Source organism: Pseudophryne corroboree, chromosome 2 (genome assembly GCF_028390025.1).
Source record: "Pseudophryne corroboree isolate aPseCor3 chromosome 2, aPseCor3.hap2, whole genome shotgun sequence".
NCBI lineage: Eukaryota > Metazoa > Chordata > Amphibia > Anura > Myobatrachidae > Pseudophryne > Pseudophryne corroboree.
The window spans coordinates 68,127,263-68,154,424 of record NC_086445.1 but is presented as its reverse complement, the minus strand read 5'-3'; the positions used below and the strand labels follow the sequence as shown (position 1 = coordinate 68,154,424).

The window sequence follows — 27,162 nt, the reverse complement described above, 5'->3', positions numbered from 1 at the left end:
TTATCAGGGAATCGTCCAAGTAAGGGATAACTAAAATTCCCTTCCTTTGAAGGAATATCATCATTTCGGCCATTACCTTGGTAAAGACCCGGGGTGCCGTGGACCATCCATACGGCAGCGTCTGAACTGATAGTGACAGTTCTGTACCATAAACCTGAGGTACCCTTGGTGAGAAGGGTAAATTTTGACATGAAGGTAAGCATCCTTGATGTCCCGAGACATCATGTAGTCCCCTTCTTCCAGGTTCGCAATCACTGCTCTGAGTGACTCAATCTTGAATTTGAACCTCTGTATGTAAGTGTTCAAAGATTTTAGATTTAGAATCGGTCTCACCGAGCCGTCCGGCTTCGGTACCACAACAGTGTGGAATAATACCCCGTTCCCTGTTGCAGGAGGAGTATCTTGATTATCACTTGCTGGGAATACAGCTTGTGAATGGCTTCCAAAACTGTCTCCCTGTCAGAAGGAGACATTGGTAAAGCCGACTTTAGGAAACGGCGAGGGGGAGACGTCTCGAATTCTAATTTGTACCCCTGAGATATCACCTGAAGGATCCAGGGGTCTACTTGCGAGTGAGCCCACTGCGCGCTGAAATTCATTGAGACGGGCCCCCCACCGTGCCTGATTCTGCTTGTAAAGCCCCAGCGTATACTGAGGGCTTGGCAGAGGCGGGAGAGGGTTTCTGTTCCTGGGAACTGGCTGATTTCTGCAGCCTTTTTCCTCTCCCTCTGTCACGGGGCAGAAATGAGGAACCTTTTGCCCGCTTATCCACGAAAAGACTGCGCCTGATAATACGGCGTCTTCTCATGTTGAGAGGCGACCTGGGGTACAAACGTGGATTTCCCAGCTGTTGCCGTGGCCACCAGGTCTGAAAGACCGACCCCAAATAACTCCTCCCTTAATAAGGCAATACTTCCAAATGCCGTTTGGAATACGCATCACCTGACCACTGACGTGTCCATAACCCTCTACTGGTAGAAATGGACAACGCACTTAGACTTGATGCCAGTCGGCAAATATTCCGCTGTGCATCACTCATATATAGAAATGCATCTTTCAAATGCTCTATAGGCAAAAATATACTGTCCCTATCTAGGGTATCAATATTTTCAGTCAGGGAATCCGACCACGCCAACCCAGCACTGCACATCCAGGCTGAGGCGATTGCTGGTCGCAGTATAACACCAGTATGTGTGTAAATACATTTTAGGATACCCTCCTGCTTTCTATCAGCAGGATCCTTAAGGGCGGCCATCTCAGGAGAGGATAGAGCCCTTACAAGCGTGTGAGCGCTTTATCCACCCTAGGGGGTGTTTCCCAACGCACCCTAACCTCTGGCGGGAAAGGATATAATGCCAATAACATTTTAGAAATTATCAGTTGTTATCGGGGGAAACCCACGCATCATCACACACCTCATTTAATTTCTCAGATTCAGGAAAACTACAGGTAGTTTTTCCTCACCGAACATAATACCCCTTTTTGGTGGTACTCGTATTATCAGAAATGTGTAAAACATTTTTCATTGCCTCAATCATGTAACGTGTGGCCCTACTGGAAGTCACATTTGTCTCTTCACCGTCGACACTGGAGTCAGTATCCGTGTCGGCGTCTATATCTGCCATCTGAGGTAACGGGCGCTTTAGAGCCCCTGACGGCCTATGAGACGTCTGGACAGGCACAAGCTGAGTAGCCGGCTGTCTCATGTCAACCACTGTCTTTTATACAGAGCTGACACTGTCACGTAATTCCTTCCAACAGTTCATCCACTCAGGTGTCGACCCCCTAGGGGGTGACATCACTATTACAGGCAATCTGCTCCGTCTCCACATCATTTTTCTCCTCATACATGTCGACACAAAAGTACCGACATACAGCACACGCACAGGGAATGCTCTGATAGAGGACAGGACCCCACTAGCCCTTTGGGGAGACAGAGGGAGAGTTTGCCAGCACACACCAGAGCGCTATATATATATACAGGGATAACCTTATATAAGTGTTTTTCCCCTTATAGCTGCTGTATAGTAAATACTGCGCCTAATTTGTGCCCCCCTCTCTTTTTTAACCCTTTCTGTAGTGTAGTGACTGCAGGGGAGAGCCAGGGAGCTTCCCTCCAACGGAGCTGTGAGGGAAAATGGCGCCAGTGTGCTGAGGAGATAGGCTCCGCCCCCTTATCGGCGGCCTTATCTCCCGTTTTTTTATGTATTTTGGCAGGGGTTAAATGCATCCATATAGCCCAGGAGCTATATGTGATGCATTTTTTGCCATCCAAGGTGTTTATTATTGCGTCTCAGGGCGCCCCCCCAGCGCCCTGCACCCTCAGTGACCGGAGTGTGAAGTGTGCTGAGAGCAATGGCGCACAGCTGCAGTGCTGTGCGCTACCTTGTTGAAGACAGGACGTCTTCTGCCGCCGATTTTCCGGACCTCTTTTGCCTTCTGGCTCTGTAAGGGGGCCGGCGGCGCGGCTCTGGGACCCATCCAAGCTGGGCCTGTGATCGTCCCTCTGGAGCTAATGTCCAGTAGCCTAAGAAGCCCAATCCACTCTGCACGCAGGTGAGTTCGCTTCTTCTCCCCTTAGTCCCTCGATGCAGTGAGCCTGTTGCCAGCAGGTCTCACTGAAAATAAAAAACCTAAACTAAAACTTTCACTAAGAAGCTCAGGAGAGCCCCTAGTGTGCACCCTTCTCGTTCGGGCACAGAGATCTAACTGAGGCTTGGAGGAGGGTCATAGGGGGAGGAGTCAGTGCACACCAGATAGTCCTAAAGCTTTCTTTAGATGTGCCCAGTCTCCTGCGGAGCCGCTATTCCCCATGGTCCTTACGGAGTCCCCAGCATCCACTTAGGACGTTAGAGAAAATATATCTATTTTTAGTGAGCAGCTCAGATATTGGTGCCTACAATTTCACAAAAAATCATCTGATTGCTGCACCAACCCAAAAAAATCTTATAGTACTACTTAGCTTAAGGTTGCACGATGACGATTCCTGCAGGATGTGTAGCATGGGAACCAGCATACACATGTACTGTATAGAAGGAAATATTTGACTTTGTTAAACAGAGCTGTAGACAAGTTTTTTTACGCAGCAGCAGCGCCTCAGCCTGTGCTGTGTATGTTTCAGTGTTTATATTGAGAGTAAAAGTGGGAGGGCCTTGATGGGAAGGGGGCGGGGCCAGTGTAACCTTGCAATGAATGTAACACACTGGGACACAGCAGCAGCCAGACAGTCACTGTATGATACACATTGCCAGCAGCAGCAGCAGGTAGCAGCTACGTACACAGCTCTCCATTTGCTGCTGCTGCTGCAGACTTTGTTGTGGATTGATCACATGTAGAGACCCCCAGCTATACAGCCGCAGTGTACATACAGTAGCCACACACAGACCCGGGTGCACACCCTCACACGCAGCATGATGAACGGATTCTCTCCCGAGGAGTTACACCGGGACAGTGGCGGAGAGGTCACCTCCCCTACAGCTGCCATAGCAGCTGCAGCCACCCTGGTCCCTGCCGTCGCCCTGGGTCCCCTGAACGGACAGCTGTGCTGCCTGCGGGACGAGGGGGAGAGGTGCCCCCGGCCTGCGGGCAATGCCAGCTTCAGCAAAAGGATCCAGAGGAGCATTTCCCAGAAGAAGGTGAAGATAGACCTGGACAAAACAGTAAGTACCCCCCTGTGTTACCCTGCACCCCCCTCCCCTCCTGCCTGGTGCACAATAGAGGTGTGTGCCAGCCCGTGCCCCTGGCAGCCCCCTGGTGCAGTGCTGCCACTGTATGCAGCTCGCAGTGTGATGGTGTACACGTGCGGGGAACAGCAGCAAACCCGCATAACCTGAGTGACTGTGCTGGTAGAGCCCGCCGCACTCTCCGCGGCACACAGTATAGTAACACGCACTCAGTACTTTGTCACACAGCTGCTTCCCAACTTCTCTGCTGCTGCTGCTGCCGTGTGATTGTTGTTGATCTGTGCTCACAAAAGGGGAGTGGCCTATGAAAAGGGGGCGTGGCTTCGCGGGAGGACCCGCGATCGCGAGCCATGCCCCCGTTTTCGTCACTGAGGGGGCATGCCCAGCGCTCTGTGAGCCGCTGGCATGCTCCCTTCTCCCTCTGACTCCACTTAATAGACGCTGTGCGCATGCGCACAGCGTCTATTCACCGCTGCTCTGCGATTGACAGAGCCTCCCAACTGACCCCCCCACCGCGGGACACTGTGGCCCGCGGGTGGGACAGCGGGACTGTCCCGCGAAAATCGGGACAGTTGGGAGGTATGCAGGAAGAACGTGAGAGTTGTGGAATAAAAGGGGGGTAATAAGAGCTGAGTGAGATGTACGTGTAGCTGTGCACACTGCTCGCACCGTACTTGTTAGTGCACGCTCAGTAGCTCACCATACTAGTGCACCCGGGCTCAGTGGCTGTGCAGTTGTACTTGTGCAGTAGTGTCACGTTACAGCGATGTGTGTGTGTGTGCAGTGCATGTAACACGACACACACACACACACCGGGCAGGTCCTGTCCCCAGCTGTAGTGCTGTGTAGTATGTTGTGTGTGCGCTGACTGCCATGTTTGTGACACGTGAGGAAGCCTGTCTGCCGTGTGCTTTGTTTTGCTTGTTCCACACTCCAAGATTGTATCTGGTCGCCCTATGGTACGATGGGATTTGTAGTGCTTTGTGTAATGTGTAGGAAAGCGGCTGTGCTCCGTGAGATTATGTCCTTGTATAGCCAGTGACTGCCCGCAGACTGTGATATCTCCTCACTGCCTGCCCCTGTGCTGCTGCTGCTGGCTCCGGCTTTGTCTCAGTCTCTCTCTCCTACAAACATTGGCCCTCATTCCGAGTTGATCGGTCGCAAGGCGAATTTAGCAGAGTTACACACGCTAAGCCGCCGCCTACTGGGAGTGAATCTTAGCTTCTTAAAATTGCGACCGATGTATTCGCAATATTGCGATTACTAACTACTTAGCAGTTTCAGAGTAGCTTCAGACTTACTCTGCCTGTGCGATCAGTTCAGTGCTTGTCGTTCCTGTTTGACGTCACAAACACACCCAGCGTTCGCCCAGGCACTCCCACCGTTTCTCCGGCCACTCCTGCGTTTTTTCCGGAAACGGTAGCGTTTTCAGCCACACGCCCCTGAAACGCCGTTTTTCCGCCCAGTAACACCCATTTCCTGTCAATCACATTACGATCGCCGGAGCGATGAAAAAGCCGTGAGTAAAATTACTTTCTACATAGCAAAGTTACTTGGCGCAGTCGCAGTGCGAACATTGCGCATGCGTACTAAGCGGATTTTCATTGCGATGCGATGAAAAATACCGAGCGAACAACTCGGAATGAGGGCCATTGTTTTCTCATGGTCACTCTTTTCTAACAGGATAGGTAATTAATCATGTAGGTTATTTGGAACTTCTCTGCATTATGAGGGAACGTTTTACATTTTCATTGTAGCAAACAAATACTTTCTTTAGTGGCATTTAGTACTGATCCCACTGTAACTATGGCCCTCATTCCGAGTTGTTCGCTCGGTATTTTTCATCGCATCGCAGTGAAAATCCGCTTAGTACGCATGCGCAATGTTCGCACTGCGACTGCGCCAAGTAACTTTACTATGAAGAAAGTAATTTTACTCACGGCTTTTTCATCGCTCCGGCGATCGTAATGTGATTGACAGGAAATGGGTGTTACTGGGCGGAAACACGGCGTTTCAGGGGCGTGTGGCTGAAAACGCTACCGTTTCCGGAAAAAACGCAGGAGTGGCCGGGGAAACGGTGGGAGTGCCTGGGCGAACGCTGGGTGTGTTTGTGACGTCAACCAGGAACGACAAGCACTGAACTGATCGCACAGGCAGAGTAAGTCTGAAGCTACTCTGAAACTGCTAAGTAGTTAGTAATCGCAATATTGCGAATACATCGGTCGCAATTTTAAGAAGCTAAGATTCACTCCCAGTAGGCGGCGGCTTAGCGTGTGTAACTCTGCTAAATTCGCCTTGCGACCGATCAACTCGGAATGAGGGCCTATATGTGGAACTACTGACTTGTTACTAAAACAATTCTACTGCTTAAAGGTCAATGCTAAATATGTTTACTAATATTAATTAAAGTGTTCTTTTTGCTTTGTAATGGTTAAACAAATACTCTCCCATAACAATGTATGTAACCAGTCCTATGTACCTCCATTACACATACAGTAGGTTTATTCTAGGATTAGTACTACAGTATTATAAGCCCTGAGCTACTTCTACATTTATCATGTGATGGTTAGACATCACTCTATTGTGTATAAATAATTGTTAGATCTAACAATGGGTGGTCTTCAGTATACCGGCGCCGGGATCCCAACAGCCGGCATACCGACACTTATTCTCCCTCGTGGGGTCCACGACCCCCCTAGAGGGAGAATAAAATAGCGCGCACCACCGTGCCCGCAGCGTGGCGAGCGCAGCGAGCCCGCAAGGGGCTCATTTGTGCTTGCCACACTGTCGGTATGCCGGCGGTCGGGCTCCCGGCGCCGGTATGCTGGTCGCCGGCATACCATACTACACCCCTAACAATGTAGGACAGTGATCACTGCATTTGAGTCAGACAAATGCATTGTATTGCTGTGACTGGGTTCCTCATCATCATGCACAGTGTAGGAAACTACATGTGCCATTCCTGCAGAAGTCCCCGTTTTTTATTTCTATGACTGAAAGCTTCCTCTAGACAGCCACATGCTAAATAGGACAATGCATATCAAGGCCACAGCTTGTCTTTCAGGTGGGAAAGTCACAGTTCTTGGTTGAATTGTAATTACTTGTCTGCATTAACATATTGGTGTTAATATGTTATGAGTAGAACATTTGGAAAATACATTATAATAACCTATGGTCCTAAATAGTTTGTGATGTGCAGTTTGTATACTGCATATTAAGGGGTGGTCTTCTGTTTGCCGGCGGTCGGGCTCCCGGCGCTCAGTATACCGGCGCCGGGAGCCCGACCGCCGGCTTACCGACACTTATTTTCCCTCGTGGGGGTCCACGACCCCCATAGAGGGAGAATAAAATAGTGTGGCGCGCGTAGCGCGCCACCGTGCCCGTAGCGTGGCGAGCGCAGCGAGCCCGCAAGGGGCTCATTTGCGCTCGCCAAGCTGTCGGTAAGCCGGCGGTCGGGCTCCCGGCGCCGGGATGCTGGTCGCCGGGAGCCCGACCGCCGGCCACCCGTAGTGAACCCCATATTAAGCATGCTTCCCTATACATGGCAGCCCATTCTGATTGGCATGGGGACAGGTGATCCATCCATCACATTACGTGTGCGGCACTATAAATTAAATCAGAACAATCTTGCTAGTTTTATATGTATTTAAATGGATCACATTGGTTGGTAAGAAAAGCGGAATAATAAAACATTTCACTGATACTCCCGTAAAAATAAAGGGGCCCATATATCCAATATGTTGGACAACCCAATTCATCAATTTGTGATTTGGTCAGGATCGGTGAACCTCATACACTGCAGATGTGTGTTTGGGTTTTCTTTTCTCACAATCATCTACAAACTGCAGAATTGGCCCAGTTGATTGCTGATGTATGGGATCTGTAACACGATAATTGTAAAAACCAGTGACTCCCAAACTGTGTCCAAGCACCCTGGGGTAACATGACACTTGCAGGGGTGCCTCAGGTTCTAGGACCAAAATAAATTATTTATGGTCAAAGTGACCAGCAAAACCAGTCCTGCTGTAACTCGGATGCCGTGATTCATGAAAGTTTGGGGACCACTTGATTATCTCCTCAGTGGCTAAGGGTTTTCTCATTCTTATGTTAAACTAATTTTTCACCGTTTGCATGTGTTGCACTGTAACATCACAATTGTTTTTATGCAGTACCTATACAAATTATACCTATATTTTCTCTGACGTCCTAGTGGATGCTGGGAACTCCGTAAGGACCATGGGGAATAGCGGGCTCCGAAGGAGGCTGGGCACTCTAGAAAGATTTATGACTACCTGGTGTGCACTGGCTCCTCCCACTATGACCCTCCTCCAGACCTCAGTTAGAATCTTGTGCCCGGCTGAGCTGGATGCACACTAGGGGCTCTCCTGAGCTTCTAGAAAGAAAGTATATAATTAGGTTTTTTATTTTACAGTGAGACCTGCTGGCAACAGGCTCACTGCAGCGAGGGACTAAGGGGAGAAGAAGCGAACCTGCCTGCTTGCAGCCGGATTGGGCTTCTTAGGCTACTGGACACCATTAGCTCCAGAGGGATCGACCGCAGGCCCAGTCCTTGGTGTTCGGTCCCGGAGCCGCGCCGCCGTCCCCCTTACAGAGCCAGAAGCAAGAAGAGGTCCGGAAAATCGGCGGCAGAAGACATCAGTCTTCACCAAGGTAGCGCACAGCACTGCAGCTGTGCGCCATTGCTCCTCACACACACTTCACACTCCGGTCACTGAGGGTGCAGGGCGCTGGGGGGGGGCGCCCTGAGAAGCAATAATAACACCTTGGCTGGCAAAAATACCACAATATATAGCCCCAGAGGCTATATATGTGGAAAATACCCCTGCCAGAATATAGAAAAAAGCGGGAGAATAGTCCGCGGAAAAGGGGCGGAGCTATCTCCCTCAGCACACTGGCGCCATTTCTCCCTCACAGCTCCGCTGGAAGGAAGCTCCCTGGCTCTCCCCTGCAGTCTACACTACAGAAAAGGGTAAAAAAGAGAGGGGGGGCACTAAATTTAAGGCGCAGTATACAGTTATATATATATATAAAAAAAAAAAAAAGCAGCTATAGGGGACATAACTCAGTTAGTCCCTGCATTATATAGCGCTCTGGTGTGTGCTGGCATACTCTCACTCTGTCCCCCCAAAGGGCTTTTGTGGGTCCTGTCCTCTGTTAGAGCATTCCCCGTGTGTGTGCGGTGTGTCGGTACGGCTGTGTCGACATGTTTGATGAGGATAATGATGTGGAGACGGAGCAGATGCCTTTAGGAGGGATGTCACCCCCTGCGGGGCAGACACCTGAGTGGATGTGCTTATGAAAAGAAATGAGTGCACGTATAGACTCTTTACATAAGAAATTTGACGACATGCCAAATGTGGGACAGCCGACTTCTCAGCTCGTGCCTGTCCAGGCGTCTCAAAGGTCATCAGGGGCTCTGAAACGCCCGCTACCTCAGACCGCAGACGCAGATGTCGACACTGATACTGACACCAGTGTCGACGACGATGAGTCTAACCTGATGCCCACTAAGGCCATTCACTGCATGATTGAGGCAATGAAAGAGGTGTTACACATTTCTGATATAAATACAGGTACCACTAAAAAGGGTATTATGTTTGGGGAGAAAAAACTACCCATAGTTTTTCCCCCATCAGATGAATTAAGTGAAGTGTGTGAAGAAGCGTGGGCTTTCCCTGATAAAAAATTGGTTATTCCTAAGAAGGTACTAATGGCGTTCCCTTTCCCGCCAGAGGATAGGTCACGTTGGGAAACACCCCCTAGGGTGGATAAAGCGCTCACACGTTTGTCTAAAAAGGTGGCACTACCGTCTCCGGATACGGCCGCCCTCAAGGAACCTGCTGATAGAAAGCAGGAGGCGATCCCGAAGTCTGTATACACACACTCAGGCATTATACTTAGGCCAGCTATTGCGTCAGCTTGGATGTGCAGTGCTGCCGCTGCGTGGTCAGATACACTGTCAGAAAATATTGACACACTAGACAGAGACACGATCCTGTTAACCATAGACCATATCAAAGACTCAGTCTTATATATGAGAGATGCACAGAGGGAAATCTGCCGGCTGGCATCAAAAGTAAGTGCATTGTCCATTTCTGCTAGGAGAGGCTTATGGACTCGCCAGTGGACAGGAGATGCAGATTCTAAAAGGCACATGGAAGTTTTGCCTTATAAGGGTGAGGAATTATTTGGGGATGGTCTCTCGGACCTCGTTTCCACAGCAACGTCTGGGAAGTCAGCATTTTTACCCCATGTCCCCTCACAGCCTAAGAAGGCGCCGTTTTATCAGGTTCAGTGCTTTCGGACCCAGAAAAACAAGCGTGGAAAAGGCGGGTCTTTTCTGTCCAGAGGCAGAGGTAGGGGAAAAAGGCTGCAACAAACAGCAGGTTCCCAGGAGCAAAAGTCCTCCCCCGCTTCTTCTTCCAAGTCCGCCGCATGACGGTGGGGCTCCACAGGCGGAGCCAGGTACGGTGGGGGGCCGCCTCAAGAATTTCAGCGATCAGTGGGCTCGCTCACAGGTGGATCCCTGGATCCTTCAAATAGTATCTCAGGGGTACAAACTGGAATTCGAGGCGTCTCCACCCCACCGGTTCCTAAAATCTGCCTTGCCGATTGCTCCCCCATATTATTTATTTAGCACTTATGTAACACTCCTATTTTTTCACTAACATTACTCTTTTGAGTATTTTATTAACACCCTTATTTTTGTAGCACTTTCTAACCCATAGCTTCTGCTTCTTTCTTAACACATATTAACACTTTAGTATTTCAATGGTGTGCTGCCCTGGGGTGGTCGGGCCTGAGCCGACTTTGTGGGGTCCAAGCCCTGGACCTATGCTTAGATAGGGACCTCCAGTAATAGAGCAGCCGTGAAGTGGCCTGGAGGCTTATCATATCTTTTGCAAAACATATGTAACGAAGAGCTCTAAATTTCCTATTATTACATAGTATATAGCTCTTCTTACTAACAGCCAGCAGAGTGCGTGGGAAAAATCCCTTTTGTATTTCTTGTCTAGAGTAACCCCCTCCCGCAGCACCTGGGGATTGTTACCAGCTTGATTAGAGCAGTTTTCCACTATTTATTGCAGTTCAGAGAGGCATAGATGGAGCCAGCATTAGGAGGGCATGCTGGGTCCTGTGGTGCCATTTGGAGGATACAGGGGTGCCTCCAGGTAAACTAGTTCTCAATCTGGATATGTTCTGTATGTGCCATTATCATGTGGCCATACATTAAGCAATTGTATGACCCATAGTGGATGTTATTATTATTATGCTGTGTATGGGTTTGGGGAGTGGTACCCCCCGGGTCTGGTGGGGCTGGGCCACCTTGGGGTAGCATGCCATATTATTTATTTAGCACTTATGTAACACTCCTATTTTTTCACTAACATTACTCTTTTGAGTATTTTATTAACACCCTTATTTTTGTAGCACTTTCTAACCCATAGCTTCTGCTTCTTTCTTAACACATATTAACACTTTAGTATTTCAATGGTGTGCTGCCCTGGGGTGGTCGGGCCTGAGCCGACTTTGTGGGGTCCAAGCCCTGGACCTATGCTTAGATAGGGACCTCCAGTAATAGAGCAGCCGTGAAGTGGCCTGGAGGCTTATCATATCTTTTGCAAAACATATGTAACGAAGAGCTCTAAATTTCCTATTATTACATAGTATATAGCTCTTCTTACTAACAGCCAGCAGAGTGCGTGGGAAAAATCCCTTTTGTATTTCTTGTCTAGAGTAACCCCCTCCCGCAGCACCTGGGGATTGTTACCAGCTTGATTAGAGCAGTTTTCCACTATTTATTGCAGTTCAGAGAGGCATAGATGGAGCCAGCATTAGGAGGGCATGCTGGGTCCTGTGGTGCCATTTGGAGGATACAGGGGTGCCTCCAGGTAAACTAGCTCTCAATCTGGATATGTTCTGTATGTGCCATTATCATGTGGCCATACATTAAGCAATTGTATGACCCATAGTGGATGTTATTATTATTATTATGCTGTGTATGGGTTTGGGGAGTGGTACCCCCCGGGTCTGGTGGGGCTGGGCCACCTTGGGGTAGCATGCCATATTATTTATTTAGCACTTATGTAACACTCCTATTTTTTCACTAACATTACTCTTTTGAGTATTTTATTAACACCCTTATTTTTGTAGCACTTTCTAACCCATAGCTTCTGCTTCTTTCTTAACACATATTAACACTTTAGTATTTCAATGGTGTGCTGCCCTGGGGTGGTCGGGCCTGAGCCGACTTTGTGGGGTCCAAGCCCTGGACCTATGCTTAGATAGGGACCTCCAGTAATAGAGCAGCCGTGAAGTGGCCTGGAGGCTTATCATATCTTTTGCAAAACATATGTAACGAAGAGCTCTAAATTTCCTATTATTACATAGTATATAGCTCTTCTTACTAACAGCCAGCAGAGTGCGTGGGAAAAATCCCTTTTGTATTTCTTGTCTAGAGTAACCCCCTCCCGCAGCACCTGGGGATTGTTACCAGCTTGATTAGAGCAGTTTTCCACTATTTATTGCAGTTCAGAGAGGCATAGATGGAGCCAGCATTAGGAGGGCATGCTGGGTCCTGTGGTGCCATTTGGAGGATACAGGGGTGCCTCCAGGTAAACTAGCTCTCAATCTGGATATGTTCTGTATGTGCCATTATCATGTGGCCATACATTAAGCAATTGTATGACCCATAGTGGATGTTGTTATTATTATGCTGTGTATGGGTTTGGGGAGTGGTACCCCCCGGGTCTGGTGGGGCTGGGCCACCTTGGGGTAGCATGCCATATTATTTATTTAGCACTTATGTAACACTCCTATTTTTTCACTAACATTACTCTTTTGAGTATTTTATTAACACCCTTATTTTTGTAGCACTTTCTAACCCATAGCTTCTGCTTCTTTCTTAACACATATTAACACTTTAGTATTTCAATGGTGTGCTGCCCTGGGGTGGTCGGGCCTGAGCCGACTTTGTGGGGTCCAAGCCCTGGACCTATGCTTAGATAGGGACCTCCAGTAATAGAGCAGCCGTGAAGTGGCCTGGAGGCTTATCATATCTTTTGCAAAACATATGTAACGAAGAGCTCTAAATTTCCTATTATTACATAGTATATAGCTCTTCTTACTAACAGCCAGCAGAGTGCGTGGGAAAAATCCCTTTTGTATTTCTTGTCTAGAGTAACCCCCTCCCGCAGCACCTGGGGATTGTTACCAGCTTGATTAGAGCAGTTTTCCACTATTTATTGCAGTTCAGAGAGGCATAGATGGAGCCAGCATTAGGAGGGCATGCTGGGTCCTGTGGTGCCATTTGGAGGATACAGGGGTGCCTCCTGGTAAACTAGCTCTCAATCTGGATATGTTCTGTATGTGCCATTATCATGTGGCCATACATTAAGCAATTGTATGACCCATAGTGGATGTTATTATTATTATGCTGTGTATGGGTTTGGGGAGTGGTACCCCCCGGGTCTGGTGGGGCTGGGCCACCTTGGGGTAGCATGCCATATTATTTATTTAGCACTTATGTAACACTCCTATTTTTTCACTAACATTACTCTTTTGAGTATTTTATTAACACCCTTATTTTTGTAGCACTTTCTAACCCATAGCTTCTGCTTCTTTCTTAACACATATTAACACTTTAGTATTTCAATGGTGTGCTGCCCTGGGGTGGTCGGGCCTGAGCCGACTTTGTGGGGTCCAAGCCCTGGACCTATGCTTAGATAGGGACCTCCAGTAATAGAGCAGCCGTGAAGTGGCCTGGAGGCTTATCATATCTTTTGCAAAACATATGTAACGAAGAGCTCTAAATTTCCTATTATTACATAGTATATAGCTCTTCTTACTAACAGCCAGCAGAGTGCGTGGGAAAAATCCCTTGTGTATTTCTTGTCTAGAGTAACCCCCTCCCGCAGCACCTGGGGATTGTTACCAGCTTGATTAGAGCAGTTTTCCACTATTTATTGCAGTTCAGAGAGGCATAGATGGAGCCAGCATTAGGAGGGCATGCTGGGTCCTGTGGTGCCATTTGGAGGATACAGGGGTGCCTCCAGGTAAACTAGCTCTCAATCTGGATATGTTCTGTATGTGCCATTATCATGTGGCCATACATTAAGCAATTGTATGACCCATAGTGGATGTTATTATTATTATGCTGTGTATGGGTTTGGGGAGTGGTACCCCCCGGGTCTGGTGGGGCTGGGCCACCTTGGGGTAGCATGCCATATTATTTATTTAGCACTTATGTAACACTCCTATTTTTTCACTAACATTACTCTTTTGAGTATTTTATTAACACCCTTATTTTTGTAGCACTTTCTAACCCATAGCTTCTGCTTCTTTCTTAACACATATTAACACTTTAGTATTTCAATGGTGTGCTGCCCTGGGGTGGTCGGGCCTGAGCCGACTTTGTGGGGTCCAAGCCCTGGACCTATGCTTAGATAGGGACCTCCAGTAATAGAGCAGCCGTGAAGTGGCCTGGAGGCTTATCATATCTTTTGCAAAACATATGTAACGAAGAGCTCTAAATTTCCTATTACATAGTATATAGCTCTTCTTACTAACAGCCAGCAGAGTGCGTGGGAAAAATCCCTTTTGTATTTCTTGTCTAGAGTAACCCCCTCCCGCAGCACCTGGGGATTGTTACCAGCTTGATTAGAGCAGTTTTCCACTATTTGTTGCAGTTCAGAGAGGCATAGATGGAGCCAGCATTAGGAGGGCATGCTGGGTCCTGTGGTGCCATTTGGAGGATACAGGGGTGCCTCCAGGTAAACTAGCTCTCAATCTGGATATGTTCTGTATGTGCCATTATCATGTGGCCATACATTAAGCAATTGTATGACCCATAGTGGATGTTATTATTATTATGCTGTGTATGGGTTTGGGGAGTGGTACCCCCCGGGTCTGGTGGGGCTGGGCCACCTTGGGGTAGCATGCCATATTATTTATTTAGCACTTATGTAACACTCCTATTTTTTCACTAACATTACTCTTTTGAGTATTTTATTAACACCCTTATTTTTGTAGCACTTTCTAACCCATAGCTTCTGCTTCTTTCTTAACACATATTAACACTTTAGTATTTCAATGGTGTGCTGCCCTGGGGTGGTCGGGCCTGAGCCGACTTTGTGGGGTCCAAGCCCTGGACCTATGCTTAGATAGGGACCTCCAGTAATAGAGCAGCCGTGAAGTGGCCTGGAGGCTTATCATATCTTTTGCAAAACATATGTAACGAAGAGCTCTAAATTTCCTATTATTACATAGTATATAGCTCTTCTTACTAACAGCCAGCAGAGTGCGTGGGAAAAATCCCTTTTGTATTTCTTGTCTAGAGTAACCCCCTCCCGCAGCACCTGGGGATTGTTACCAGCTTGATTAGAGCAGTTTTCCACTATTTATTGCAGTTCAGAGAGGCATAGATGGAGCCAGCATTAGGAGGGCATGCTGGGTCCTGTGGTGCCATTTGGAGGATACAGGGGTGCCTCCAGGTAAACTAGCTCTCAATCTGGATATGTTCTGTATGTGCCATTATCATGTGGCCATACATTAAGCAATTGTATGACCCATAGTGGATGTTATTATTATTATGCTGTGTATGGGTTTGGGGAGTGGTACCCCCCCGGGTCTGGTGGGGCTGGGCCACCTTGGGGTAGCATGCCATATTATTTATTTAGCACTTATGTAACACTCCTATTTTTTCACTAACATTACTCTTTTGAGTATTTTATTAACACCCTTATTTTTGTAGCACTTTCTAACCCATAGCTTCTGCTTCTTTCTTAACACATATTAACACTTTAGTATTTCAATGGTGTGCTGCCCTGGGGTGGTCGGGCCTGAGCCGACTTTGTGGGGTCCAAGCCCTGGACCTATGCTTAGATAGGGACCTCCAGTAATAGAGCAGCCGTGAAGTGGCCTGGAGGCTTATCATATCTTTTGCAAAACATATGTAACGAAGAGCTCTAAATTTCCTATTATTACATAGTATATAGCTCTTCTTACTAACAGCCAGCAGAGTGCGTGGGAAAAATCCCTTTTGTATTTCTTGTCTAGAGTAACCCCCTCCCGCAGCACCTGGGGATTGTTACCAGCTTGATTAGAGCAGTTTTCCACTATTTATTGCAGTTCAGAGAGGCATAGATGGAGCCAGCATTAGGAGGGCATGCTGGGTCCTGTGGTGCCATTTGGAGGATACAGGGGTGCCTCCAGGTAAACTAGCTCTCAATCTGGATATGTTCTGTATGTGCCATTATCATGTGGCCATACATTAAGCAATTGTATGACCCATAGTGGATGTTATTATTATTATGCTGTGTATGGGTTTGGGGAGTGGTACCCCCCGGGTCTGGTGGGGCTGGGCCACCTTGGGGTAGCATGCCATATTATTTATTTAGCACTTATGTAACACTCCTATTTTTTCACTAACATTACTCTTTTGAGTATTTTATTAACACCCTTATTTTTGTAGCACTTTCTAACCCATAGCTTCTGCTTCTTTCTTAACACATATTAACACTTTAGTATTTCAATGGTGTGCTGCCCTGGGGTGGTCGGGCCTGAGCCGACTTTGTGGGGTCCAAGCCCTGGACCTATGCTTAGATAGGGACCTCCAGTAATAGAGCAGCCGTGAAGTGGCCTGGAGGCTTATCATATCTTTTGCAAAACATATGTAACGAAGAGCTCTAAATTTCCTATTATTACATAGTATATAGCTCTTCTTACTAACAGCCAGCAGAGTGCGTGGGAAAAATCCCTTTTGTATTTCTTGTCTAGAGTAACCCCCTCCCGCAGCACCTGGGGATTGTTACCAGCTTGATTAGAGCAGTTTTCCACTATTTATTGCGATTGCTCCCTCAGACAGGGAGGCGGTGCTAGCGGCAATTCACAAGCTGTATTCCCAGCAGGTGATAATCAAGGTACCCCTACTTCAACAAGGCCGGGGTTACTATTCCACACTATTTGTGGTGCCGAAACCGGACGGTTCGGTGAGACCCATTCTAAATTTGAAATCCTTGAACACATTCATAAAAAAATTAAAGTTCAAGATGGAATCGCTCAGGGCGGTTATTGCAAGCCTGGACGAGGGGGATTACATGGTATCCCTGGACATCAAGGATGCTTACTTGCATGTCCCCATTTACCATCTTCACCAGGAGTACCTCAGATTTGTGGTACAGGATTGCCATTACCAATTCCAGACGCTGCCGTTTGGACTATCCACGGCACCGAGGGTATTTACCAAGGTTATGGCGGAAATGATGATACCATGTTGGTGGGAGTAGCACTATCTCAGGAAGTGCTGCACCAGCACGGCTGGATTCTGAATATCCCAAAGTCACAGCTGGTTCCGACGACACGTCTACTGTTCCTGGGTATGATTCTGGATACAGTCCAGAAAAAAGTGTTTCTCCCGGAGGAGAAAGCCAGGGAGTTGTCATCTCTAGTCAGAGACCTCCTGAAACCGAAACAGGTATCGGTGCATCACTGCACGCGGGTCCTGGGAAAGATGGTAGCTTCTTACGAAGCAATTCCCTTCGGCAGGTTCCATGCCAGAATTTTTCAGTGGGACCTGTTGGACAAATGGTCCGGATCGCATCTTTAGATGCATCTCTTAATAACCCTGTCTCCAAGAACCAGGGTGTCTCTACTGTTGTGGCTGCAGAGTGCCCATCTTCTAGAGGGCCGCAGGTTCGGCATACAGGACTGGGTCCTGGTGACCACAGATGCCAGCCTTCGAGGCTGGGGGGCAGTCACACAGGGAAGAAACTTCCAAGGACTATGGTCGAGTCAGGAGACTTCCCTTCACATAAATATTCTGGAACTAAGGGCCATTTACAATGCCCTAAGTCAAGCAAAATCCCTGCTCCTACACCAGCCGGTGCTGATCCAGTCAGACAACATCACAGCAGTCGCCCATGTAAATCGACAGGGCGGCACAAGAAGCAGGATGGCAATGGCAGAAGCCACAAGAATTCTCCGATGGGCGGAGAATCATGTACTAGCACTGTCAGCAGTGTTCATTCCGGGAGTGGACAACTGGGAAGCAGACTTCCTCAGCAGACACGACCTCCACCCGGGAGAGTGGGGACTTCATCCAGAAGTCTTCCAGATGCTGGTAAACCGTTGGGAAAAACCACAGGTGGACATGATGGCGTCCCGCCTCAACAAAAAGTTAAAAAGATATTGCGCCAGGTCAAGGGACCCTCAGGCGATAGCTGTGGACGCTCTAGTGACACCGTGGGTGTACCAGTCGGTTTATGTGTTCCCTCCTCTGCCTCTCATACCAAAGGTATTGAGAATAATAAGAAAGCGAGGAGTAAACACAATTCTCGTGGTTCCGGATTGGCCAAGACGAGCGTGGTACCCGGAACTTCAAGAGATGATCTCAGAGGACCCATGGCCTCTGCCACTCAGACAGGACCTGCTGCAGCAGGGGCCCTGTCTGTTCCAAGACTTACCGCGGCTGCGTTTGACGGCATGGCGGTTGAACGCCGGATCCTGAAGGAAAAGGGCATTCCGGAGGAAGTCATTCCTTCGCTAATTAAAGCCAGGAAAGATGTAACTGCGAAGCATTATCACCGCATATGGCGGAAATATGTTGCTTGGTGCGAGGCCGGAAAGGCCCCAACAGAGGAATTTCAACTAGGTCGATTTCTGCATTTCCTGCAAGCAGGAGTGAATATGGGCCTAAAACTAGGCTCCATTAAAGTACAGATCTCGGCTCTGTCGATTTTCTTTCAAAAAGAACTAGCTTCAGTACCTGAAGTTCAGACATTTGTGAAAGGAGTGCTGCATATTCAGCCCCCGTTTGTGCCTCCTGTGGCACCTTGGGATCTCAACGTGGTGTTGAGTTTCTTAAAATCACATTGGTTTGAGCCACTAAAAACCGTGTATCTGAAATATCTCACGTGGAAAGTGGTCATGTTATTGGCCTTGGCTTCGGCCAGGCGAGTGTCAGAATTGGCGGCTTTATCATGTAAAAGCCCTTATCTGATTTTCCATATGGATAGGGCAGAATTGAGGACTCGTCCCCAGTTTCTCCCTAAGGTGGTGTCAGCGTTTCACCTGAACCAGCCTATTGTGGTGCCTGCGGCTACTAGGGATTTGGAGGACTACAAGTTGCTAGACGTTGTCAGGGCCCTGAAAATATATGTTTCCAGGACGGCTGGAGTCAGAAAATCTGACTCGCTGTTTATCCTATATGCACCCAACAAGCTGGGTGCTCCTGCTTCTAAGCAGACTATTGCTCGCTCGATTTGTAGTACAATTCAGCTTGCTCATTCTGTGGCAGGCCTGCCACAGCCAAAATCTGTAAATGCCCATTCCACGAGGAAGGTGGGCTCATCTTGGGCGGCTGCCCGAGGGGTCTCGGCTTTACAACTTTGCCGAGCTGCTACTTGGTCAGGGGCAAACACGTTTGCAAAATTTTACAAATTTGATACCCTGGCTGAGGAGGACCTGGAGTTCTCTCATTCGGTGCTGCAGAGTCACCCGCACTCTCCCGCCCGTTTGGGAGCTTTGGTATAATCCCCATGGTCCTTACGGAGTTCCCAGCATCCACTAGGACGTCAGAGAAAATAAGAATTTACTCACCGGTAATTATTTTTCTCGTAGTCCGTAGTGGATGCTGGGCGCCCATCCCAAGTGCGGATTGTCTGCAATACTTGTAAATAGTTATTGTTAACTAAAGGGTTATTGTTGAGCCATCTGTTGAGAGGCTCTGTTGTTTTCATGCTGTAAAACTGGATATAGTATCACGAGTTGTACGGTGTGATGGGTGTGGCTGGTATGAGTCTTACCCGGGATTCAAAATCCTTCCTTATTATGTCAGCTCGTCCGGGCACAGTATCCTAACTGAGGCTTGGAGGAGGGTCATAGTGGGAGGAGCCAGTGCACACCAGGTAGTCATAAATCTTTCTAGAGTGCCCAGCCTCCTTCGGAGCCCGCTATTCCCCATGGTCCTTACGGAGTTCCCAGCATCCACTACGGACTACGAGAAAAAGAATTACCGGTGAGTAAATTCTTATTTTTTTTGCAAGACCTTTTATATCCATTAAATACCTAAATCTATTTGCTCCATTTAATACATAAAATGTAATTTTATTATAATAATAATAATAATAATAATAATAATAATAATAAAAAAAAAAATATAATATAAGATCAAGAAAGTAAACTGAAAGCAAATATGTGTTTTTTTTTTTTTTTGTAAATGCCACAAAGAAATAGTTTGTAGTTCTTGTTTTGGCATTAATCCATTTTTCCAAAATCTCATGTAAGCAGGATCCTATTAGTAGTTTTCCATGAGAAAAACATCTGCACTTTAAAATGATTTTTTTCTTGTTCATTTTGCCGCCTTAATTTAAATGTCTGCAATGTGTAGGGATTACTGAGTAGTCAACAAATGCTACCATTTTGTGAACTAGAAAACCTACCGCTTTGAATGAGGGAAACACCTTTTTTTATGTGATTCAAGATACGGGCACTAGATCCACCCCCATCTTTGGAATGACTAGTTTTTGTTTAGTATACGGTTTCAGTTATCATATGGATATCACTCTTTCAATCAAATGGTCCCTCATCATTTTAGGTGCCTCGGTTTGGGAGATATAGAGACTTAGGGGTCTATTTACTAAACCTTGGATGGAGATAAAGTGGCTGGAGATAAAGTACCAGCCAAGCGACTCCTAACTGTCATTTTTCAAACACATCCTGTGGAATGACAGTTAGGAGCTGATTGGCTGGTACTTTATCTCCAGCTACTTTATTTCCATCCAAGGCTTAGTAAATAGACCCCTTAAACTCCTTAACTTATTCCAAAGCCCCCCCCCCCCCCCATTTTCACAAAACTGCTGTCAGCACCCATGCATGCCTCCATTCCAAGAATCTGTCTCACTGACTGACCAGGCAGGTTAGTGGTTTGTGCTTATAAATAGGGCCATTTGCTGCGAGTAATGAGTGTGACTTGTCTTCAGTTTCAGGATAAATTAGGATATCAAGTCCCACCCGTGAGGGTGCAGGCTGTAACAAATGATGTTGTGACAGGTGACATTGTCAGTGCAGGTGGGAGGGGCAAGAAGGTCACAAGTGACACCAGTGACACTGTAGCATAAGGTGAACTGGTGGCACTATGGCTTAATGTGAACTGGAGCACTACTGCTTGTTCAAAACATTTCTGATGCTAGTAGAATTTACTATTTAAACTTTATCCTTTTTATTATCATCACACGTATATCATTTTGACAATATATTTGGTAGGGATCCCACAAGTTAGTTAGCCTGGGGCCCTCACAAGCCTTGATCTGGCCCTGGCAGTCACCCACATATGCACACCCACACATACTTTTATGAATGTGTTTAATCCATAAAGCTATGCCACACGTAGCACATATCTTATTATTATCACTTATTTATGGGGCATCACAATAGGCTGCACTGCTGTACAAAGTACACATAAAATTACAAAACTAGCAGGTCCTAAAGTACATACAAAAGTACAATACAGAAATAGAAAATAAGAATTTACTTACCGATAATTCTTTTTCTCATAGTCCGTAGTGGATGCTGGGAACTCCGTAAGGACCATGGGGAATAGCGGCTCCGCAGGAGACTGGGCACAAAAGTAAAAGCTTTTAGGTCACCTGGTGTGCACTGGCTCCTCCCCCTATGACCCTCCTCCAAGCCTCAGTTAGGTACTGTGCCCGGACGAGCGTACACAATAAGGAAGGATCTTGAATCCCGGGTAAGACTCATACCAGCCACACCAATCACACCGTACAACTTGTGATCTGAACCCAGTTAACAGTATGATAAACGTAGGAGCCTCTGAAAAGATGGCTCACCACAATAAACAACCCGATTTTTGTAACAATAACTATATACAAGTATTGCAGACAATCCGCACTTGGGATGGGCGCCCAGCATCCACTACGGACTATGAGAAATAGAATTATCGGTAAGTAAATTCTTATTTTCTCTGACGTCCTAGTGGATGCTGGGAACTCCGTAAGGACCATGGGGATTATACCAAAGCTCCCAAACGGGCGGGAGAGTGCGGATGACTCTGCAGCACCGAATGAGAGAACTCCAGGTCCTCCTCAGCCAGGGTATCGAATTTGTAAAATTTAGCAAACGTGTTTGCTTGCCCCTGACCAAGTAGCTGCTCGGCAAAGTTGTAAAGCCGAGACCCCTCGGGCAGCCGCCCAAGATGAGCCCACTTTCCTTGTGGAATGGGCTTTTACAGATTTTGGCTGTGGCAGGCCTGCCACAGAATGTGCAAGCTGAATTGTACTACAAATCCAACGAGCAATCGTCTGCTTAGAAGCAGGAGCACCCAGCTTGTTGGGTGCATACAGGATAAACAGCGAGTCAGATTTTCTGACTCCAGCCGTCCTGGAAACATATATTTTCAGGGCCCTGACTATGTCCAGCAACTTGGAGTCCTCCAAGTCCCTAGTAGCCGCAGGTACCACAATAGGCTGGTTCATGTGAAACGCTGAAACCACCTTAGGGAGAAATTGAGGGCGAGTCCTCAGTTCTGCCCTGTCTGAATGAAAAATTAGGTAAGGGCTTTTATATGATAAAGCCGCCAATTCAGAGACACGCCTGGCTGAAGCCAGGGCTAACAGCATGACCACTTTCCATGTGAGATATTTCAATTCCACAGTGGTGAGTGGTTCAAACCAATGTGATTTTAGGAGACTCAACACTACATTGAGATCCCAAGGTGCCACTGGAGGCACAAAAGGAAGCTGTATATGCAGTACCCCTTTGACAAACGTCTGAACTTCAGGCACTGAAGCCAGTTCTTTTTGGAAGAAGATTGACAGGGCCGAAATTTGAACCTTAATGGACCCTAATTTTAGGCCCATAGATAGTCCTGTTTGCAGGAAATGCAGGAAACGACCCAGTTGAAATTCCTCTGTAGGGGCCTTCTTGGCCTCACACCACGCAACATATTTCCGCCAAATGCGGTGATAATGTTTTGCGGTTACATCCTTTCTGGCCTTGACCAGGGTAGGGATGACTTCATCTGGAATGCCTTTTTCCTTCAGGATCCGGCGTTCAACCTCCATGCCGTCAAACGCAGCCGCGGTAAGTCTTGGAACAGACAAGGTCCCTGCTGGAGCAGGTCCTTTCTGAGAGGTAGAGGCCACGGGTCCTCCGTGAGCATCTCTTGAAGTTCTGGGTACCAAGTCCTTCTTGGCCAATCCGGAGCCACGAGTATAGTTCTTACTCCTCTCCTTCTTATGATTCTCAGTACTTTGGGTATGAGAGGCAGAGGAGGGAACACATACACTGACTGGTACACCCACGGTGTTACCAGAGCGTCCACCGCTATTGCCTGAGGGTCCCTTGACCTGGCGCAATATCTGTCTAGTTTCTTGTTGAGACGAGACGCCATCATGTCCACCTTTGGTTTTTCCCAACGGTTTACAATAACGTGGAAGACTTCTGGGTGAAGTCCCCACTCCCCCGGGCGGAGGTCGTGTCTGCTGAGGAAGTCTGCTTCCCAGTTGTCCACTCCCGGAATGAACACCGCTGACAGTGCTGTCACATGATTTTCCGCCCAGCGAAGAATTCTTGCAGCTTCTGCCATTGCCCTCCTGCTTCTTGTGCCGCCCTGTCTGTTTACGTGGGCGACTGCCGTGATGTTGTCCGATTGGATCAAAACCGACTGACCCTGAAGCAGAGGCCTTGCTTGACTTAGGGCATTGTAAATTGCCCTTAGTTCCAGGATATTTATGTGAAGAGACGTTTCCATGCTTGACCACAAGCCCTGGAAGTTTCTTCCCTGTGTGACTGCTCCCCAGCCTCTCAGGCTGGCATCCGTGGTCACCAGAATCCAGTCCTGAATGCCGAATCTGCGGCCCTCTAGAAGATGAGCACTCTGCAACCACCACAGGAGAGACACCCTTGTCCTTGGAGATAGGGTTATCCGCTGATGCATCTGAAGATGCGATCCGGACCATTTGTCCAGCAGATCCCACTGAAACGTTCTTGCATGGAATCTTCCGAATGGAATCGCTTCGTAAGAAGCCACCATCTTTCCCAGGACCCTTGTGCATTGATGCACTGACACTTGTCCTGGTTTCAGGAGGTTCCTGACTAGCTCGGATAACTCCCTGGCCTTCTCCTCCGGGAGAAACACCTTTTTCTGGACTGTGTCCAGAATCATCCCTAGGAACAGCAGACGTGTTGTTGGAATCAGCTGCGATTTTGGAATATTTAGAATCCACCCGTGCTGACGTAGCACCACCTGAGATAGTGCTACTCCGACCTCTAACTGTTCCCTGGACCTTGCCCTTATCAGGAGATCGTCCAAGTAAGGGATAATTAAGACGCCTTTTCTTCGAAGAAGAATCATCATTTCGGCCATTACCTTGGTAAAGACCCGTGGTGCCGTGGACAACCCAAACGGCAGCGTCTGAAACTGATAATGACAGTTCTGTACCACAAACCTGAGGTACCCTTGGTGAGAAGGGTAGATTGGGACATGGAGATAAGCATCTTTGATGTCCAGAGACACCATATAGTCCCCTTCTTCCAGGTTCGCTATCACTGCTCTGAGTGATTCCATCTTGAATTTGAACCTTTTTATGTAAGTGTTCAATGATTTCAGATTTAAAATCGGTCTCACCGAGCCGTCCGGCTTCGGTACCACAAACAGCGTGGAATAATACCCCTTTCCCTGTTGTAGGAGGGGTACCTTGATTATCACCTGCTGGGAATACAGCTTGTGAATAGCTTCCAATACTGCCTCCCTGTCGGAGGGAGACGTTGGTAGAGCAGACTTCAGGAACCGGCGAGGGGGAGACGTCTCGAATTCCAGTTTGTACCCCTGTGATACTACCTGCAGGATCCAGGGGTCCACTTGCGAGTGAGCCCACTGCGCGTTGAAATTTTTGAGACGGGCCCCCACCGTGCCTGAGTCCGCTTGTAAAGCCCCAGCGTCATGCTGAAGACTTGGCAGAAGCGGGGGAGGGCTTCTGATCCTGGGAAGAGGCTGCTTGCTGCAGTCTTTTTCCCCTTCCTCTGCCCCGGGGCAGAAATGAGTGGCCTTTTGCCCGCTTGCCCTTATGGGGACAAAAGGACTGAGTTTGAAAAGACGGTGTCTTTTTCTGCTGAGAGGTGACCTGGGGTAAAAAGGTGGATTTCCCAGCCGTCGCCGTGGCCACCAGGTCTGATAGACCGACCCCAAATAACTCCTCCCCTTTATACGGCAAAACTTCCATATGCCGTTTTGAATCCGCATCACCTGACCACTGTCGTGTCCATAAACTTCTTCTGGCAGAAATGGACAACGCACTTACTCTTGATGCCAGGGTGCAAATATCGCTCTGTGCATCTCGCATATATAGTAATGCATCCTTTAAATGCTCTATAGTCAATAATATACTGTCCCTATCCAGGGTATCAATATTTTCAGTCAGGGAATCCGACCAAGCCACTCCAGCACTGCACATCCAGGCTGAGGCGATTGCTGGTCGTAGTATAACACCAGTATGTGTGTATATACCTTTTAGGATATTTTCCAGCTTTCTATCAGCTGGTTCCTTGAGGGCGGCCGTATCAGGAGACGGTAACGCCACTTGTTTTGATAAGCGTGTGAGCGCCTTATCTACCCTAGGGGCTGTTTCCCAACGCGCCCTAACCTCTGGCGGGAAAGGGTATAATGCCAATAATTTATTAGAAATCAGCAGTTTTTTATCGGGGGAAACCCACGCTTTGTCACACACCTCATTTAATTCATCTGATTCAGGAAAAACTATGGGTAGTTTTTTCACACCCCACATAATACCCTTTTTTGTGGTACTTGTAGTATCAGAAATGTTCAAAGCCTCCTTCATTGCCGTGATCATGTAACGTGTGGCCCTACTGGACATTATACGTTTGTCTCGTCACCGTCGACACTGGAGTCAGTATCCGTGTCTGGGTCTGTGTCGACCATCTGAGGTAACGGGCGCTTTAGAGCCCCTGACGGTGTTTGAGACGCCTGGACAGGCACTAACTGATTTGCCGGCTGTCTCATGTCGTCAACAGTTTTTTGCAAAGTGCTGACACTGTCACGTAATTCCTTCCATACGACCATCCAGTCAGGTGTCGACTCCCTAGGGGGTGACATCACTATTACAGGCAATTGCTCCGCCTCCACATCATTTTCCTCCTCATACATGTCGACACAATCGTACCGACACAGCACACACACAGGGAATGCTCTGATAGAGGACAGGACCCCACGAGCCCTTTGGGGAGACAGAGGGAGAGTTTGCCAGCACACACCAGAGCGCTATATATATGCAGGGATAACCTTACATAAGTGTTTCTCCCTTCTATAGCTGCTGTATATGTATTTTCTGCCAATTAGTGCCCCCCCTCTCTTGTTTTACCCTGATTCTGTAGCAGGACTGCAGGGGAGAGTCAGGGAGCCTTCCTTCCAGCGGAACTGTGAGGGAAAATGGCGCTTGTGTGCTGAGGAGATAGGCTCCGCCCCCTTCACGGCGGCCTTTTCTCCCGCTTTTTTTAGGAAAAATGGCAGGGGTGAAATGCATCCATATAGCCCAGGAGCTATATGTGATGTATTTCTTTAGCCATATAAGGTTTAAACATGTTTTATTGCGTCTCAGGGCGCTCCCCCCCCAGCGCCCTGCACCCTCAGTGACCGGAGTGTGAAGTGTGCTGAGAGCAATGGCGCACAGCTGCAGTGCTGTGCGCTACCTTATTGAAGACAGGAACGTCTTCTGCCGCCGATTTTTCCGGACCTCTTCGCTCTTCTGGCTCTGTAAGGGGGCCGGCGGCGCGGCTCCGGGACCCATCCAGGCTGAACCTGTGATCGTCCCTCTGGAGCTAATGTCCAGTAGCCAAGAAGCCCAATCCACTCTGCAGTCAGGTGAGTTCGCTTCTTCTCCCCTTAGTCCCACGATGCAGTGAGCCTGTTGCCAGCAGGTCTCACTGAAAATAAAAAACCTATTTAAAACTTTTACTCTAAGCAGCTCTGGAGAGCTACCTAGCATGCACCCTTCTCAGCCGGGCACAAAAATCTAACTGAGGCTTGGAGGAGGGTCATAGGGAGAGGAGCCAGTGCACACCAGGTGACCTAAAAGCTTTTACTTTTGTGCCCAGTCTCCTGCGGAGCCGCTATTCCCCATGGTCCTTACGGAGTTCCCAGCATCCACTAGGACGTCAGAGAAACATCAAATAATATATAGGCTTCATGATAGTTGCTAGCTGAATCAGTAGCCAGGTTGATGGGGACAACAGAGCAGGTTCAGAGCCACTGATATAATAAGAATGGAATGTAGTCACGTGATCGGCGGTTGGGATCCTGCCGGTCACTATACCGATGCCGGAATCCCGATCTCTGGCCAGCCTGACAGTTGATAAAGAAATAGGTTTTGCGAGTCTGTTTGACGCTTTGTAGGGAGATGGGGAGTTTGATGGAGGGCAGCGGGGA

The 27,162-nt window shown here is 48.0% G+C and overlaps 1 protein-coding gene across 1 annotated transcript in view; it reads left to right on the top strand.

Moving 5' to 3' along the window:
* The first annotated feature begins 3,211 nt into the window (after window positions 1-3,211).
* LOC134999189 (histone deacetylase complex subunit SAP30-like) overlaps window positions 3,212-27,162 on the top strand; it is a 71,264-nt gene continuing 47,313 nt past the window's right edge. The window contains exon 1 of the mRNA XM_063951410.1: window positions 3,212-3,659. Coding sequence (XP_063807480.1) covers window positions 3,411-3,659 — 249 coding nt within the window. The 5' untranslated portion in view covers window positions 3,212-3,410. The remainder of the gene's footprint in view (window positions 3,660-27,162) is intronic.